This window comes from Buceros rhinoceros, unplaced genomic scaffold, assembly GCF_000710305.1.
Source record: "Buceros rhinoceros silvestris isolate BGI_N320 unplaced genomic scaffold, ASM71030v1 scaffold29784, whole genome shotgun sequence".
Lineage (NCBI taxonomy): Eukaryota > Metazoa > Chordata > Aves > Bucerotiformes > Bucerotidae > Buceros > Buceros rhinoceros.
In genome coordinates, this window is record NW_010407011.1 from 21,324 (window position 1) to 36,400 (window position 15,077).

General features: G+C 36.3%; 1 protein-coding gene across 1 annotated transcript in view; it reads left to right on the forward strand.

The window, feature by feature from the left end:
* RBBP8 (retinoblastoma binding protein 8) overlaps nucleotides 1-14,261 on the forward strand; it is a 32,926-nt gene extending 18,665 nt beyond the window's left edge. Inside the window, exons 8-18 of the mRNA XM_010134339.1 lie at nucleotides 938-1,035; nucleotides 1,612-1,739; nucleotides 2,671-3,553; nucleotides 3,634-3,760; nucleotides 4,852-4,952; nucleotides 5,734-5,848; nucleotides 6,734-6,901; nucleotides 7,509-7,578; nucleotides 8,578-8,674; nucleotides 11,247-11,388; nucleotides 13,927-14,261. Of these exons, the coding sequence (XP_010132641.1) occupies nucleotides 938-1,035; nucleotides 1,612-1,739; nucleotides 2,671-3,553; nucleotides 3,634-3,760; nucleotides 4,852-4,952; nucleotides 5,734-5,848; nucleotides 6,734-6,901; nucleotides 7,509-7,578; nucleotides 8,578-8,674; nucleotides 11,247-11,388; nucleotides 13,927-14,024 (2,027 nt within the window). The 3' untranslated portion in view covers nucleotides 14,025-14,261. The remainder of the gene's footprint in view (nucleotides 1-937; nucleotides 1,036-1,611; nucleotides 1,740-2,670; nucleotides 3,554-3,633; nucleotides 3,761-4,851; nucleotides 4,953-5,733; nucleotides 5,849-6,733; nucleotides 6,902-7,508; nucleotides 7,579-8,577; nucleotides 8,675-11,246; nucleotides 11,389-13,926) is intronic.
* Nucleotides 14,262-15,077: the final 816 nt, after the last annotated feature.

Genomic DNA, 15,077 nt, shown 5'->3' on the forward strand with positions numbered 1-15,077 from the left:
AATTATCTAATAGTTTAAGCAACTTACCCAACTGTCTTAACATCTGATTTTCCAACTGTACAGGAGATAAAATTTTCTGAGACTTGCACTTGCTGTCTGACATGAATATGTAATATTTTGAAGTGCTTCTGTTAAGTATTCCCTTTTTTGTACTTGTGAATTGGTACAAGTCTTTAAGTCTTAAGTACTTCACTATAAACAGTTCTTTGACAAGAACTTTCTGAGTCCCTGATTTTTTTTTTTTTCTGTGAAGCGTTTAACTGTAAATTGACTGAGAATCAGCATTTTGGAATCATTCTGGCAAATCAACGTTGTGGTGGTTGTAGTCCTTGTACTTCCCTGTCATAATACCTTGCTCCAATTTAATAAACTGAGTAATGTTAAACCCCTGAAAGAGGGGAAATTCATCTATTTATTTTCCTAATAAAAACACAGGAAGAATAGTTACAAGGTCACCTAGGAAATATGCAACACAAGCATTTTACTATAAGGAGCCTGGAGCTGGAGTAGGAAATGACCGTAAAACTTTTCTGCTGATTTCATTGCAGTTGACTGTTGCCCTTCTCCTTCTCCTCAGGAGTCTACACTGTTCTGAGTGCTTTTCTCACACTATTCATGGCCTGGACCAGGAGTTTGAAAAGCAACTTTTACGTTGAATTGCCTTTGTATTTCGGTTTTGGGGAGCTGTATTCAAATTTGAAACATAGTTCTCTGTGTTGGTAACAACAATATGCTCTCATCAGAAATTCTTCTTTTTCCCCCTTCTCCAGTTACCACTTCCAGATATGATTTTTATCGGACACAGGTCAAACTATTTCCACAATTACCGATTTTAATTTGTGATCTTTTTAGTTTTGTGTTTGTACCATCTGTGTGAGTGGAGTAAAATACTATAATGTATATATAGCTTATTGTGAGCTTCCCTCTACTCCTAAAGATAAACCAAGGATGGGAGGGTATCCTGTTTCAAAACCATCTTTTAACTTGGCTGCAGTCGTGGCAGAAACAATTGGACTTGCTGTTCAAGAAGAATCTGTAAGTCATATTCCCAAATTTCTTACATTATCAGCTTTTTGAGCCAGTTGTTTTTGAAAACAGTATTTTTCTCTTTTGTGTTAAAATTCTGCAAAAGCATTCCAAGTTCCAGTAAGCTCACTTTGGTTTGCTTTTGCTCAAGCAAGAAGAGATAGTATTGTGCTGACAACCTCTCCAGGGGGTAGGGGAGGAGGGTAGGGGTGCACTTCCTGCAGTGTATACAAGTTTGACTAAGTGGGCTTAGTGCAGCAATCAAGTCTAATACGCTAAAGAAGATTATTTGGTGATGAGACTATTTGGTGATTCAGGTGATATTATTTGATGTTTGTGATAGGTAACTACAGTGAAAATGATAGTATGCACACTAATTTTTTGTGTGTGAATTTGAATTTTGAAACTTATTTCAGTAAGATTTCTTTCAAGTTGTGGGTCAAAATTTCCTTCCTCTTTTTCAGAAATTTGTATGGTTCAGTTTGAATGGATCATCAGAGTATTTATATGCAAACCTAGCATATTTCTTTTAATTCTAATATCTCCTCACACTTCCTTTCTTTGTTTTGTTACACCACGTGCAAGGAGTCCCAGAGCATGCTGAGTCCTCCCAGCAATAACACTGCTATGAGCCAGGCACCAGAGAGCACGCAGTCTGAAGACTCAAGAAAACATCCAGCTTCTGGATCAAGAAATGATGACAACAATTTAGGGTGTGTTTCCACTTGGTTATAATAATACTTGTTTAAGCAGATTTATATGAATTTCTGGTTTTACTAGAATTTAAAGCCTTACAGCAGTTTGCTGTAAAGTTACAGATGTGGAAATAAATGTTTTTGTGTTATATGGGCTTCTTTCAGGTAAATAACTTCAGAGGCAAAGGAACTGGTAGAATGCAAAACTGTGGACTTTTACTTCATGCTCAAACTTCTGACTTGAGCTTTCTATGTACACAGTCCCTCCCTCACTGACTTTTTGTTATTGCGAGGTATCTTCTGAAGCCCATAAACCATGGGGTAAGGAGCCTGGAGCTGGAGTAGGAAATGACCATAAAACTTTTCTGCTGATTTCGTACCAGTTGACTGTTGCCCTTCTCCCTCTCCTCAGGATGTTGTGATCTAAACTGAAACTTTTTTGGCCCGTTTGTCATCTTAAATGTATGTTTTAAGGATGACAAGTTAGAAACAGTACCTGAAAGAAGCTTGCACATTTTTCCTTCACTTGCAGAAGCTTTGAGAATCTGTTCTTGTGGTTATAAGATCTGTACAAGAACCTAGATAGACTGCTGTCACAGCCATTCTCACTTTCTTCAGTTTCACTGCATTGGAAGGTAGGGAGTCCTTTGGTAGAAGAGATTCCTAGGTATGCCTAATTCTGTGATTGGCTCTCAGTTGAATGTGGAGTAGAATTTCACACCAGGCTAAAATGAAGGACAAAGTCTGTGTTTTGTTTGCATTTACAGCTCTAAATGCAACAGTACTTACTCCTAAACCAAAAATTTCCCTTTTCTTTTTCCTTCTGTGTTCCGTTAATACTAGCAACTAGCTTTAAAGCAAATCACTGATAAGAATTTTAGAATTTTAGTCTATCGCCTTCCACCCAGAACTCTGTGTACACCAGAAAAATATCTCTGATTCTATTCAGTCTTTCAGATCCGTCTCAGAACACTACACCGCATGTTGACTGGGATTCTCAAGTAGCTTCTCCTGTTTTTGGAGCTTCTAGCAGTATGAAGAACAACTCCAGTACAGGTCATGCCCATTGTATTTTAGATTCAGGATTGAAGCCTAATCTCAAAACCAACGTCTTCAACAATCCTTCCTGTTCCAGATCTCATAAAAGTAGATCAAAATCCGAAGATGTTGCTTTTGTGGCACCACTGAATCTTGGAACAGAAATGAACTCAGTTATCAGCCAGGCCACTATCAATAGGCAAATGGTTGTGAAGAATGCTAATGAGTCTGTAACCTGTGTTAGAAACACTTGCACAGCTAAAAATGAGGTGATCAAGAGCGATTTCCTTCTCATACACCAGAAGCAGCTAGAAGACAGGTGTGCTAAGAGAAAGAAAGCTGAAGATGAGCATGAAATTAGCTGTGAAAAAATATCCTTCAACAAAGAGAACTCTATGCCCTTTCAATCAGATGTTCAGCATATTAATGGGGAGCATACAGGTGATAAGCCCTTGGATCTGTCAGATCGCTTCTCTGGAGTTCGTTGTCAAGAGAAAAAACAAGGAAATGAGGAGACCTCTAAAAATAGACTGAAACAGGTGACTCTGCATGACATTTTCTCACAGCTAGGGAAGCCCATTTCTGCAGGTTCATCATCCATTCAAATTTCCAACAATGAGAGCTGTTTGTTTGCCAGAGATTTACAAGAGGAATCCTGTGTACAAGAGGCAATACTGGGAAAAACATTCCCAGATAAGAAAAAACAGATCCATATGAAAGAAGAAGTTCCTTCCTTCAAAATTGCATCACTGCCAAGTTCTGCAGAGACAGAGCAACTATTTGATGATGTGAAGGTATGCTTTTCAAACCTTCTATTTTTCTCCTTTGAAATGTTTAAATTTTGAGAAAGAGTGAAATTGCAATATGTTGTTAGGTTGCCAGTGGCCATGTTCCAAACAGAAAGAAAACAAGGACAGGACACGGAGAGTCTGAACCTGCATCTGTACTTCAACCAAACCCTTGTAGACTATCAAAAAATAAAGCACTGCAAAATGAGCGAGGTAACTCGATGAAAATGATCCTTTTATTGTGCCCCTACTCCCCTAGCCTGTGCTTTGCGGTCAAATAGGATTTTTCTTATCTTATGTTCTCCCACTTAAATCACTTTCTGTGTTCTGCTTCTAACTCAGTCTCATTCTGTTCAGGACTTCTCAAGATCACCCGCCATGTTTTCAATCTGTATCTTCCTGGCATTCTTTTGCCACTATATAATAAAGATATAATTGTCATTCAGCTGTAAGCTCAGCAGGCTAGGAATCTTGATCCTTCTTATTTATTTAGCATCACTGTTTACTGGGGTGTCTGAATAACAGATACTGAAATAAAATCGCAGGAAATTTGAGTTTGAATTGTCTATATCAAAAGCTTGAAAACTGTACTTAAGTTTAAGGATAAGCCATTTTGATAATATTTTTCATTATTCCTGATGGACTGTTAAAAAAATGTGTACCCTTAGTGATAATGAACACATGCTGACAAATACCCTTCCTAGAAATTGTATCTTCTTTTCTATTAAGTGGTCCCAGTCTGAAAACTTACTTCTTAAACGGGGATTGTAGAATCCCTGCTTCTGTACTACTTAGCTGAGCTGTTAGACGGCATGCTTTTTTTAGAAATACTTGCATTGTGAATGAAAAAAAAAAACCCTGTCAGTAGGTGGTGTGGCCATCTAGTTTGGAATCTAAACCTCTGCTTCACAAATAAATCAAGAGCCATCTCTGGAACAATGACTAGATGCTTTTGTTCTCTTTTGTATTCTAAGACCTGACTTCTGTTTTCTTATCAATGTAATATCTTCTATCCAGTACAGAGATTTTACCTGCAAGAGTATTTTATGTATTACGTGCATCATACAAACACAAAGGAGTGGTGTACTCCCTGAATAGGACAAAAAACTTAAAGATCTATTTCTAACTCTTCAGAGAAAATATGATTTATACCTAATGAGCATGGGTTTTTTTGAGAAATACCAATCCATAAACCCAAAGAGGAAGTGATAAAGAGAAAACTCAATTATAATTTACACACTATAGGATGCTGTTGGCAGAATTTGATTCTGATTGTCTTTTTTTCTCATATTCTCTGCATCCAGACCTGAAAGATAAACCTCCTTTAGAAAACCACCAGTGGAGCATAGACCCAGGAGCTGACCTTTCACAGTACAAAATGGACATTACTGTGATTGATACAAAGGTGAGCTTGTATAGCAAGTCTGCATGTTCTGTGATATTGAAAAAAGCCTAGAAAAGTAGGCAGAACAAACCCACTTTATAACAATTATCTAAATTCAGCTCATTTGATATTTTTTTGCACTCCTGAAATGTTTGCTTATGTATAGTACGCTACAGTTACCCTAAAGCATTTCCAGTGTCTACTTGTATTTGATAAACTCAGCCAAGTAACTACTCAGTATGAAACTCATGCATTTGGGAATGGTTTTGGGATTCTTTCAAGAGAAAAAAAATTCTAAACTTCATAATTTTTCCTGTGAAAATGTTCACTATAATATCTCTTTGTGTTAAGTAATAGAAAATGTGCAGATAATGACTATTATCTTTCTTTGAGGTGGGTGCAGGTCGGTTATTAGATTCTCAGAATTTTCCTGAAGTCTATTTGTTTTTTCTCACTTAAAGGCTATCTATTAATTTGACTGGTTTTTAATTTCTGTATGTTTCACTGTTACTTTTTACCTTTGTAGAATTTGACTTGAAAAATTTTAAGGCATTCCTTGCCCATCTAGTAATGTAATTCACCAGATAAATGTTTCACACTTGGATTTCAGAAAAATTATGTTCTCTTACCTAGATTTTACATCTTTACCATGCAGACATTACTGCAGGAAAAAAAAAAAAACACAGAAAGTAGCCATAAAGATGCCAATAACTGTTGTGACAGTGTTTCATATGTACAGAAATTACTCCAACTGCACCAGTTGCTTCTGAGTGCAATTGTCATGTTTGCTTTTTTTGTTTAGGGTAGTTCTCAGTCAAGAATCAGAGGGGAAATTGTTGATATGGATTATACGTATGTTAGCGAAAGTGTACTATTAAAAATGAAAAATCAAGAGCAAAACCAGGAAAGCAGTCCAAGTAAGACTTTTATTTTTTTTCCTTTGGTTTTCTTGAGTTTTTTTGAGGAGGAAATAAAGGGCACCTTTTTTCCATGTATGAATAGATAGTAGAACATGCTTTGCAGTAAAAAAGCACGAATGTATTTCTGTAGGTTACAAAGATCAGTCTGTTTCCTAGTAGAATCGGTGGTGGTTGTTGAGGGTTTTTTAACTTAGCACATATCCTATAATTTTCTTAATCTAAGCCAGTTGATATGCTTTTACAGTGCTTAAAGAGTTAAATACTTAATCATAGAGTAGTTCCAATCTCACTTGGAACAATCACAACAGCTTTGAAAGTTTGCTGTGTAATCGTACCAAACTTCCTGTGGGAAGACTAGTTTTATTTTTGATGACATATAAACAGAATGAATATATTTAAAATAAATCCAAATGTGTTTATATCACATTTAAGGTATGGTATGTGGTAAATCCTGGCTGCAGGGCAGTGACTTTTAACAGTGTGGTTTGGAGGTTTTTTTAAGCAGTTGCAACCTGATCACCTTTCCATAGTTTTATCTCCTACCCACAGAAAGTCTTTCTGTTCGCGTAACTCCATAATTAGAATAATAAAAATTTCATGTATCCAGTATTAAAGGTACATCAAAGTGATTTAGCCATTAGTCAGGTTTTAGAAATGAGATCAAGGTAGATACAAAATAAATTATGCAAAATAAATGACCATTGGCCACATTTGAAAGATTGACAGAGAAGTTTCAGGAAGAATAAATGTGTAGCTGATTTTGAGTTAATCTGTACTGGAGCAGGAAGTCAATGTTAGTAATTCTGATACACATTCAATCAAAATGCACTTTTTTCACGTAAATTGTTGAGACTGATTTGGATTTTATGCTTTTTATAATAGGAGGAGAAAAAAAAAATGATACCTTAACAGAGATGTTTGATCGGACAACCCATGAAGAATATGAATCCTGCCTACCACAGGATAGTCCTTCTGTGTGTGATGACAAAGAAACTCTTCTTGATGAAGAGCAGGATAAGGGAATAACAGCAGCAAGCAAGAAACTGAAGAGTGGGATATAATTTGTTTTGTCTTTATTAACCTGGTTAAACTACAAAAGTTGTTTTGAAATCAGGCTCTGTTCTTTAGGAACAAATATGCCAAATAAACCATCAGTTCTTTTTCAAAAATTCATGGGCAATTTTATTCATTATAGGGACAAAACATGAGCCAATATGAAAATTACTTTGGTAGTTCATTTATGTAGCTACCACACAAATATGGGATGTAATGGAAGCTGGCATAGGAGCTGTACAGCGAAGTGACTCTTATAGGAAACATCAGGTTTTGGCTGCAGAGTGCTTGCTTCCTTTTCCTTATCCTAGGTTCCCTCGAAGATTTCACAGTATTTTGTATTTTAAGCAAGTTTTCCTTTGCTATCCTGCTTATCTATTTGTCTCACTGCTGTTTTCCTTCAACTTCAGTAATGCATTTTGATCACTGGTTCAATCGATTCTGTTATTTTTAGTACCTGTTTGAATCTGTTGTCTCAGACGGAACATAACATGGCATTTTTGTATTTCTTACTAGCTCGCTAATAATTTTACAGATATTTCTTCAAGCAGTCTGTTAACCTTATACGAGTTGTAATTTTTTTGTTTTGCATGTATATTTACAGAACGTGAGGACAAACAAGATAAAGCCAAGCAGAAAGCTTTTGTGGAGCCGTATTTCAAAAGTGATGAAAGGTAATTTAGTTTGTTCTGCATAGGCATTTTAAGGATTTTTATATCCTCCCTTTAGAGAACTTGTTCTATAAAATAAACATGTTTGTGCATAACATACTTGCGCCTGAAGTTGCACGGTAGAAGATCTACTGAATTAGATAAAAGCCTTAGATAAAAGCTGAGGTAGGGGTGAAAAAATAAACACATGGAGATGCCTGTCTATCACATTTGCTGAAGAGAAGGGATTGCCTCTTCTGCTTTTTATAATTTCATTGACTTGCAGTATTTTGTAATCCATGTTGTTTCTTAGAGGCACGTGGTCCTGCATGCATTTATGAGCAAAGAGGATATGGGTTGCTTGTAAAATTAAAAACCTTTCTTTCTCTGGCATTTTTGCCCCTTCCTCTAGGCAATAAATGTTTAGTAACGGTTAACAACTGTACTCCTTAGTGCTTCCTCTGTTGCCTTTCTGTGTAATCCTGATGAGTAGTCTGACTGTTCATTGCATAATGATACTAAGCCCTTCAGTTAAATAGTTCTTAGTTTATTCTTTACCTCAGCAGATGTTCTCTTTGTAGAGGAAAACTTGTTCACTGTTTTGTGAGCAGGTAAGCTGAAAAGAATCTGTTCTGTTCTTGAACCCCGACATACGTTCCTCTTTCAGGAATCGATGCAAGCACAACTGTGTCTTGGACAAAATAAATATTCTACAGAAGATCTGATTTGAGTAATTTCAACCTAGTAATTACTTTCACACTATGAAAAGCCAAGCCATAACAATGAGATGCACATCTCTGATTATGTAGAAGACCATATTACATGTAAAAAATGCTGGAACTGTTTGTTACAAAAGTAGTCCTCTTCAGCTATTAAAGGCAGTATGATGGGATTTTGCAGGCATTTTTAAATTTTTTTTTTTCTTTATTGGCACTCTCCTTCTTTGTGTTCTAAAACCTGGAAATTTCCAGGCGTGTAGAAGAAGTAAGTTTACTTTCATGTGAAAATATTGTTGTTTTCCAGAAAGAATACTGTGTTAGATTTTCCTCATATTGAGGTTATTAGAAAAAAAGAAGAAAGACGAAAATTGCCTGGCCATACTTGTAAGGAATGTGAAATAGTAAGTAGTGCGTTAAAATTTGGTCAGTCTTCCATTCTCCATTTTATAGTTTTATCTGTAGTAACTGCGTATAACTTAGTCTTAATTTTTTTGTGTGTGTTTGTATGTGTATGATAGAAACTTCTTACATGACGGTTCCAATAAGACTTTCGTTAATAAAAAAATACATTAGCTAGTCAAAGAATGATTACAAGTTGCTAAACTTTAGCTTAAAACCTCTATGAAATTTACAGGTACCAGAATAAGCAAGTTTTATGTCTGCTTGTACCTCTATGTAGATATATCTTGATTTGGTTTGGTTTTCTGGGGTATCTGTGTTTTTGGATAATTGGAGCACCATAGGTAACAATGTGTATATATGTGCAAATGTATGCAAAAATTAGCAAAGTTAAAAGTATGAAGTTTTAGGTTTCACATTACACCTCAACTATAAATACCATTTTCAAAAATATGATCCAGTTTGATTTACAGAGTTTGAAAGAAAACAGGATGTTGGAAAAGAACCAAAATAAAACAAACAAAAAAAACCACCACAACTCTTCAGTCTGTTTCTTGGCCCAAGAGCCATGTGTCACGTGTTTTATTTCCTGTTGCTGTGAGCTACAGATCTTCTCTTAGCAAGTTCTTATAACTCTCTCTGGCAAGTTAGAATTGTAACTGTGGTGTTTGGAAAATAACTCCAGTTTTACAATACAAGGTTTCTACATTAAACTTCAGAATAGTTTGGGTTTGATGTTGGTTTGGGGGATTTTAAGTCTATGTTGTTCAAGATTAATGTCTTGGTATGTGTGGAATGCTTGGCTGTGTCATCCCACCGTAATAAAACTAGCTTTGAATGAAATACTTATGGAAGAAGGGAGTATTAGACAAAGTATAGATGATGCTTTAAAAAAGTCTTGGCTTGCTTTTAGTTACATGGGTTTAAAAAAAAAAAGTCTCCAAAGTCTAAAAATATTTAAGGAGTGGGTAGAAATTAGTAAATTGTGCTGGCCACATGCTGCAGCAGTGTAGGCAGGGAGAGTTGATACGAGAGATTGATCTTCTCTGCACATGCCATATCAGACTGTTATCAAAGTCCTTGATAAGTTCTTAAGATAAGTTCTTATCTTAAAACTGTGGAAGCATCTCATTTATTGTATAGTGTGGAACACTTGATAAAGACGTCGTGTTTTGGTTTGTTAGGGCTTTGCGGTGCGATCAGAGAATGACTGTATGCAGGAGTTACTAGTAGCTTGTAAAAGCAACATTTGTTGGTGTGGTTATCAAGTCTAGCTACACTTTAAGGAGAATCAGATGTTTTTATGTGCATTTAGATTACAGAAATTACTTACTCTGTAAGTAATTTTTTAAGGGTTTGTTCTCTTTCTGAGACTGCAAACTGTTGTTCTGTAAACAATTCTTTTACAGTGAAGACACGGCAGGATGAGATTTTGCATATCTTTACACACATGGAAAAGCCTAGCTCAAATGTTTTCTGAGGGTTGAAAATGCTGTGGATAGTGAGGATAGTCTAGAAAACAGCTGAGAGTTCTTAGAGGCACATGATTTGCTGTTACAACTGTAAATTTAGGCACTGGAAATAATTCTGCAGCATGGATTTTGTAGTGCATTTTTTCACTTTTCTATTTTACAAGGGCCACTCCAAAAGTAATGCCTCCTATTTTATGATATTGGCCCACGATGTCAGAGGTGGATGTAGGTGGTCTGGCAGTAGAGGTTGAACCTTCCCACCAATATCCCATTAAATCTTGTTGCCGTGTGACAGATGGCAGCAGAGGGGCAGTCTGACAACGTGGCGTCTGACAGAGGAGTGTGCGTGAATTGAAGGCACGTGATTTAATTCCTCCGTGTGGAAAAAAATTGCACCCATCGACACTTGCTGAATGTTTATGGAGACCAGCCAGTGGGTGTCAGCACAGTGAGGTGGTGGGTGGCACATTCAGCAGTGGCGACAGTGATGATGGGTCTCCTCCGCTGGTGCAGAGTGTTATGAGCGCGGCAGGCAGGCTCTTGTTCATCACTGGGAAAAATTCGCAGCCCATGGTGGGAACTGTGTTGAAAAATAGTGTTTTGTAGCTGAGAATTTGCTCTGTCAACTAATGTTACTGTGCTCTTTGTGTCTGTTGTAGTTTCCATGGAAAAAAACCAAGAGGCATTACTTTTGGAGTCACCTATGTATTTGTAAATGTGAGATGAAACTTAGTTTATTAGAAAATTCCTGTTTATTTCAACAGCTGTGCTACTTAGTTATGTAAAATCTGTCAGTAAAACTGTTGATGTGTAATTGTACACATGCCTAAACCTTGTACCTATGGTATTTTGAAAGATACAAAGCTATCAAATTTGCCACCATAATGTTATACTTAATCTGTAAATTCAGTTAGCTTTTAGGATAATGACCAGATGGTTGTGATTTGGATAACATCTCTCTACTCTTGGCTATCCTCACCATTATTTTTAGATAATTGTAATAATAAATAGTGATTGACAATGACATTGTGTGAAGCAGTTGCTTTGTGTATGTATGAATTTGTTAACATGGATTTTTAATTTTTTTTTCCCTAACATTCAGTATTATGCAGACATTCCAGAGGAAGAGAGAGAAAAGAAACTAGCATCCTGTTCAAGACACAGGTTTCGCTACATTCCTCCAAATACTCCTGAAAATTTCTGGGAGGTTGGATTTCCTTCGACCCAAATTTGTGTGGAAAGAGGTTTGTGCAAAAAAAAAAAAAAAAGGCTTACAAAGCTCTTTTTAAAGTTGGTTGTTTTTTTTTTTTCCTGAAATGGTTCCCTGAAATTACCTCTAGCTCATAAAGCAGCCTTTCTCACCTACTCTTGTTGAGGTCTGTTTACTCATAAGCAGCCACTATTTTGAATAAATATTATCTTTTTTTTTAGCAGCTCCTATACTACTAAGAAGGGAATATAAGGAAACTTTCTTAAAGCCTAGATGGAGAAGGCAGAAATAATTGGGATTTGCATAGAGCTTAATTAAAACCCTTCATGCCTTTGAACAAAAGCAAGAATTGGGTCAACATTTTCAGAGACAAAGGCTAAGAGTTTGTACTTTACTGAGGGGAGTCAGGCAGCGCTGTTGATATCCTTTTTATCTTTAGAGCTCCATAATACCACATGATAATGGAAATGTTGGAGGTAGGGTGTGACTAAATAATTTTTAATACATATACTCTGCTTGTTAATGACTCGAAGTTGTGATGGTTTTTTTTTTACTCCTCTTCACACAGAAGATTGTTCCTAAATAAGTCTTCTAAATCCTAGAGTTTGCTATAAAAATGAGTTTTTACTAATGATGTTAAAACATGGTGAGTTTGTAGTGTACTGTATGTATATTTCTTCAGAAGTGGTAAAACTTGAGGTAAGGAGCCCTATACAAACTGGTTTTGAGTTACTTACATCTTTATTTGTGCATATGTTATTAACTGTGAAGCATTAATCTTCACTTATTTTTATCTCTTCTCATATATCAGTTTCAGGTCAGGCATAGGGAAACGTGGCCACAGCTGTGTTAAGTGTTCTTCTGTGGTAGCGTTGCAGTGTCATCCTTAATCTTTCAAAACAGGGAGCCTTGACTTTTAGGGACTTAAATTCTGTAGTGCAAATCATAACTGCTTGATCAAGATACACTTACTGAGTTGAGTTCACTTAAATCTGAAGCTGTATTTCCAAGAGATAAGTGTATTTCAAATATGATGTTCAGAACTTTAAGCCTCCCCCCTCACAGTGGGGGACAAATGTCAGATTTGCCTTTGAAGCCCTTGTCAAGTTCTCCCTTCTTAAATATCCACTGCTAAGGTTTCAGCAAGTCACAGAATTTGCAGATTGTTAAGCTGCCTTGGGGTTGGCTAGGCTTCCCATCAATTTATCTCTGGTATCACATAAGGAAAAACTAATCCTTCAGTCCAGGTAGCCAGCACCTCAAGAACGCTGCTGAATCGCTGCTTCCTTTCTGAGTAGTCTCTTTCCTCTCTTGTGAATCCAGTTTGACAGGGCTTGACTGAGGGTAATACATTCGTCCTTTACCTTAAGTAACCAGAGAGGGTTCTCACCACTCTAGAACTACCTTTGATTCTTAATCATTATATTTCAATATGAACATCATAGTTCTTCTGCTTCTAACCTTATTGCCTCTTACCTGTTCCAGCTAATGAGAAAGCTGGTCTAATCTAGACATGTCCATTTATAACTTCAGGTGATCCAGATATCCTGGTAGAGAGGTTGTCTGTTACTACTCATTTGGAATCTGCTTCCAACCTCATAAAATGGACTTCTTGGCTATCTCCTTGTTCTGCTAGAGTAAGAAAGAGCTGTTCAGTTGTCAATGGTCCTCAACAGCAAATGAGAGGCAGACTTTAGATCAGGCCTTTCTTGGTAAAAAGCCATATTATACAGGAGTGCAGCAAGAGCACCGAAACACCAGACGGTTCCCATGATGAGCAATTGCAGCCATCATTCCAAAGTAGTGGGGTACAAAGGATCTCCATCTTACTGGTATCTAGAACCAATTGTGGTTAGTGGGTTTGTGGTTTGGTTTTTTTTCTTTAAATAACTGAGTTGCATAGACAGCATTTTCCAGCTATGAATTAGGAGTCTACTACTCTAACTTCAGTGGAGGGGCTGGACAAAAGCCAGGTGCTGAAACCGATTTGCATAAAATATCTGCTTACTATCAATTTTATCTAAGTCGACCACGTTACAGAAATTTTATGTACTTTTCTTGTTAGAGTTTTCAAGGTGTGTTTGATCCATAGGTTCATGTTTGGCTTTTCCCAGATGGACAAGTCTTTAGTAAATAAGAAGGCTCTGAAATCAGAGGCATGTGCTATTTAGACCCACAAAGCTTGAAGTTTCCTCTGTATGACTAGGAGATACATTTTTAAACTTTTTTTTTTTATTAGTGAAATGAATTCAGGGTACTTTGTTCCTCTTGTGTAGTCTTCTGTAGAAAAGACAATGAAAAGTGCAATTTTGTTTTGAATAGATGGACAATTCATGGTTTCCATTCTCCTCATTAGTGTCATCTATCTGTAGTTACACTTCTATGCAGTCATAGTCAATGATGTTGCACCCTGGGATCTCTAACTTTTTTGTCAAGTGAGAAACAGTTGTTGCCACAAAAGCGGGGGGGTGGAAATCAAGGTTTTTTCTGAGGGTAAACAAAACAGGAAACCAAAGTTGTGCATGTTTTTATGTTGTATTTCTTACCTCCAATTTGTTCTTATTCTTTTAAGGATATATTAAAGAGGATCTTGCTCCCTGTCAACGTCCAAAAAGACGGCAGCCTTATGCTGTAATGTTTTCTCCAAAAGGCAAAGAGCAGAAGACATAAGGATGGGGAAGTAAGGCATGCAAACTTGAAGAATCTCTTTCCTGTCCTTAGATATTTATAGTTAATACAAACTTGAAATTAAGAACTGTGTTTTCCACAATGATAGATAAATGGTTTCATTAAAAATGTAAATTTTATAAAATTCATTTGAAAATCTGATGTACCAGGAAACAAAACTATTTAATGTACATTCATTTCATAATGTGTTAATACATTTTGTATTAATTTTTGCACCTGTCAGACAATGAGTCTCCCTCTTTTTTACTTGGAATTCAACAGTTAAAATTCCAGCAAATCCTGTCTAAACTTTGTGTCAGTTACTAACTGCTTCGAAGTCAAAGAAATCAGTTGTTCTTGCAAGATCTAAGTGCCTGTCAGTGGGAACAGAAATGCAGATTTTTTTTTTTTAGGGTGCTTTTATTTTGCACTGGATTTTTTTTATATAGCCTTTCTCATCTGGTAGGAATGTTTATATCTACTTGTAATAAAGCTGTATTAAATATGAAACAGATCTACTGTTAATAGTTTGGAGGTATGAAAACCATGTAGTCTAAGTGCCTTTTTAAAGTTTTGTTGTTAAATGTATAGCACCACTTTTTTCTCAGTGTTTAAATTAAAATATCTAGTATTTCTTTTTTTTCTTAACTGTGATCTGTTTGTGTATCTATGCCTCATTTATTGATAAAGAGATAAGCATTGTTATTTCTAAATTTGGATGACAGCTATACACAGGATTCTTCTAGGTGATGGCCATTGCTGTCCACTGAATGATTCTCTATGGATACTTTAAACCAATTTTTTGTGGCAGGGGATATAGTTTCATACTTGCCTTTGGAGAGTAAGAGCAGGCAGTATCACAGAGGTAGGCAGGCGAAAGAACACTGTGAGATACTTAAGAATAAAGCAGCGTTCTAGAAGAGAATAAAATGTTCAAGGAGCATACAATCAGAGTTAGGTTCAACCAGTAAGAAATCTTTTTTTTAAAAGAGATTCTAGTGCAAGCAACTATTCAAATGGCTTAAACCACAATAAAAGAATAGAAAGTCCAGATAA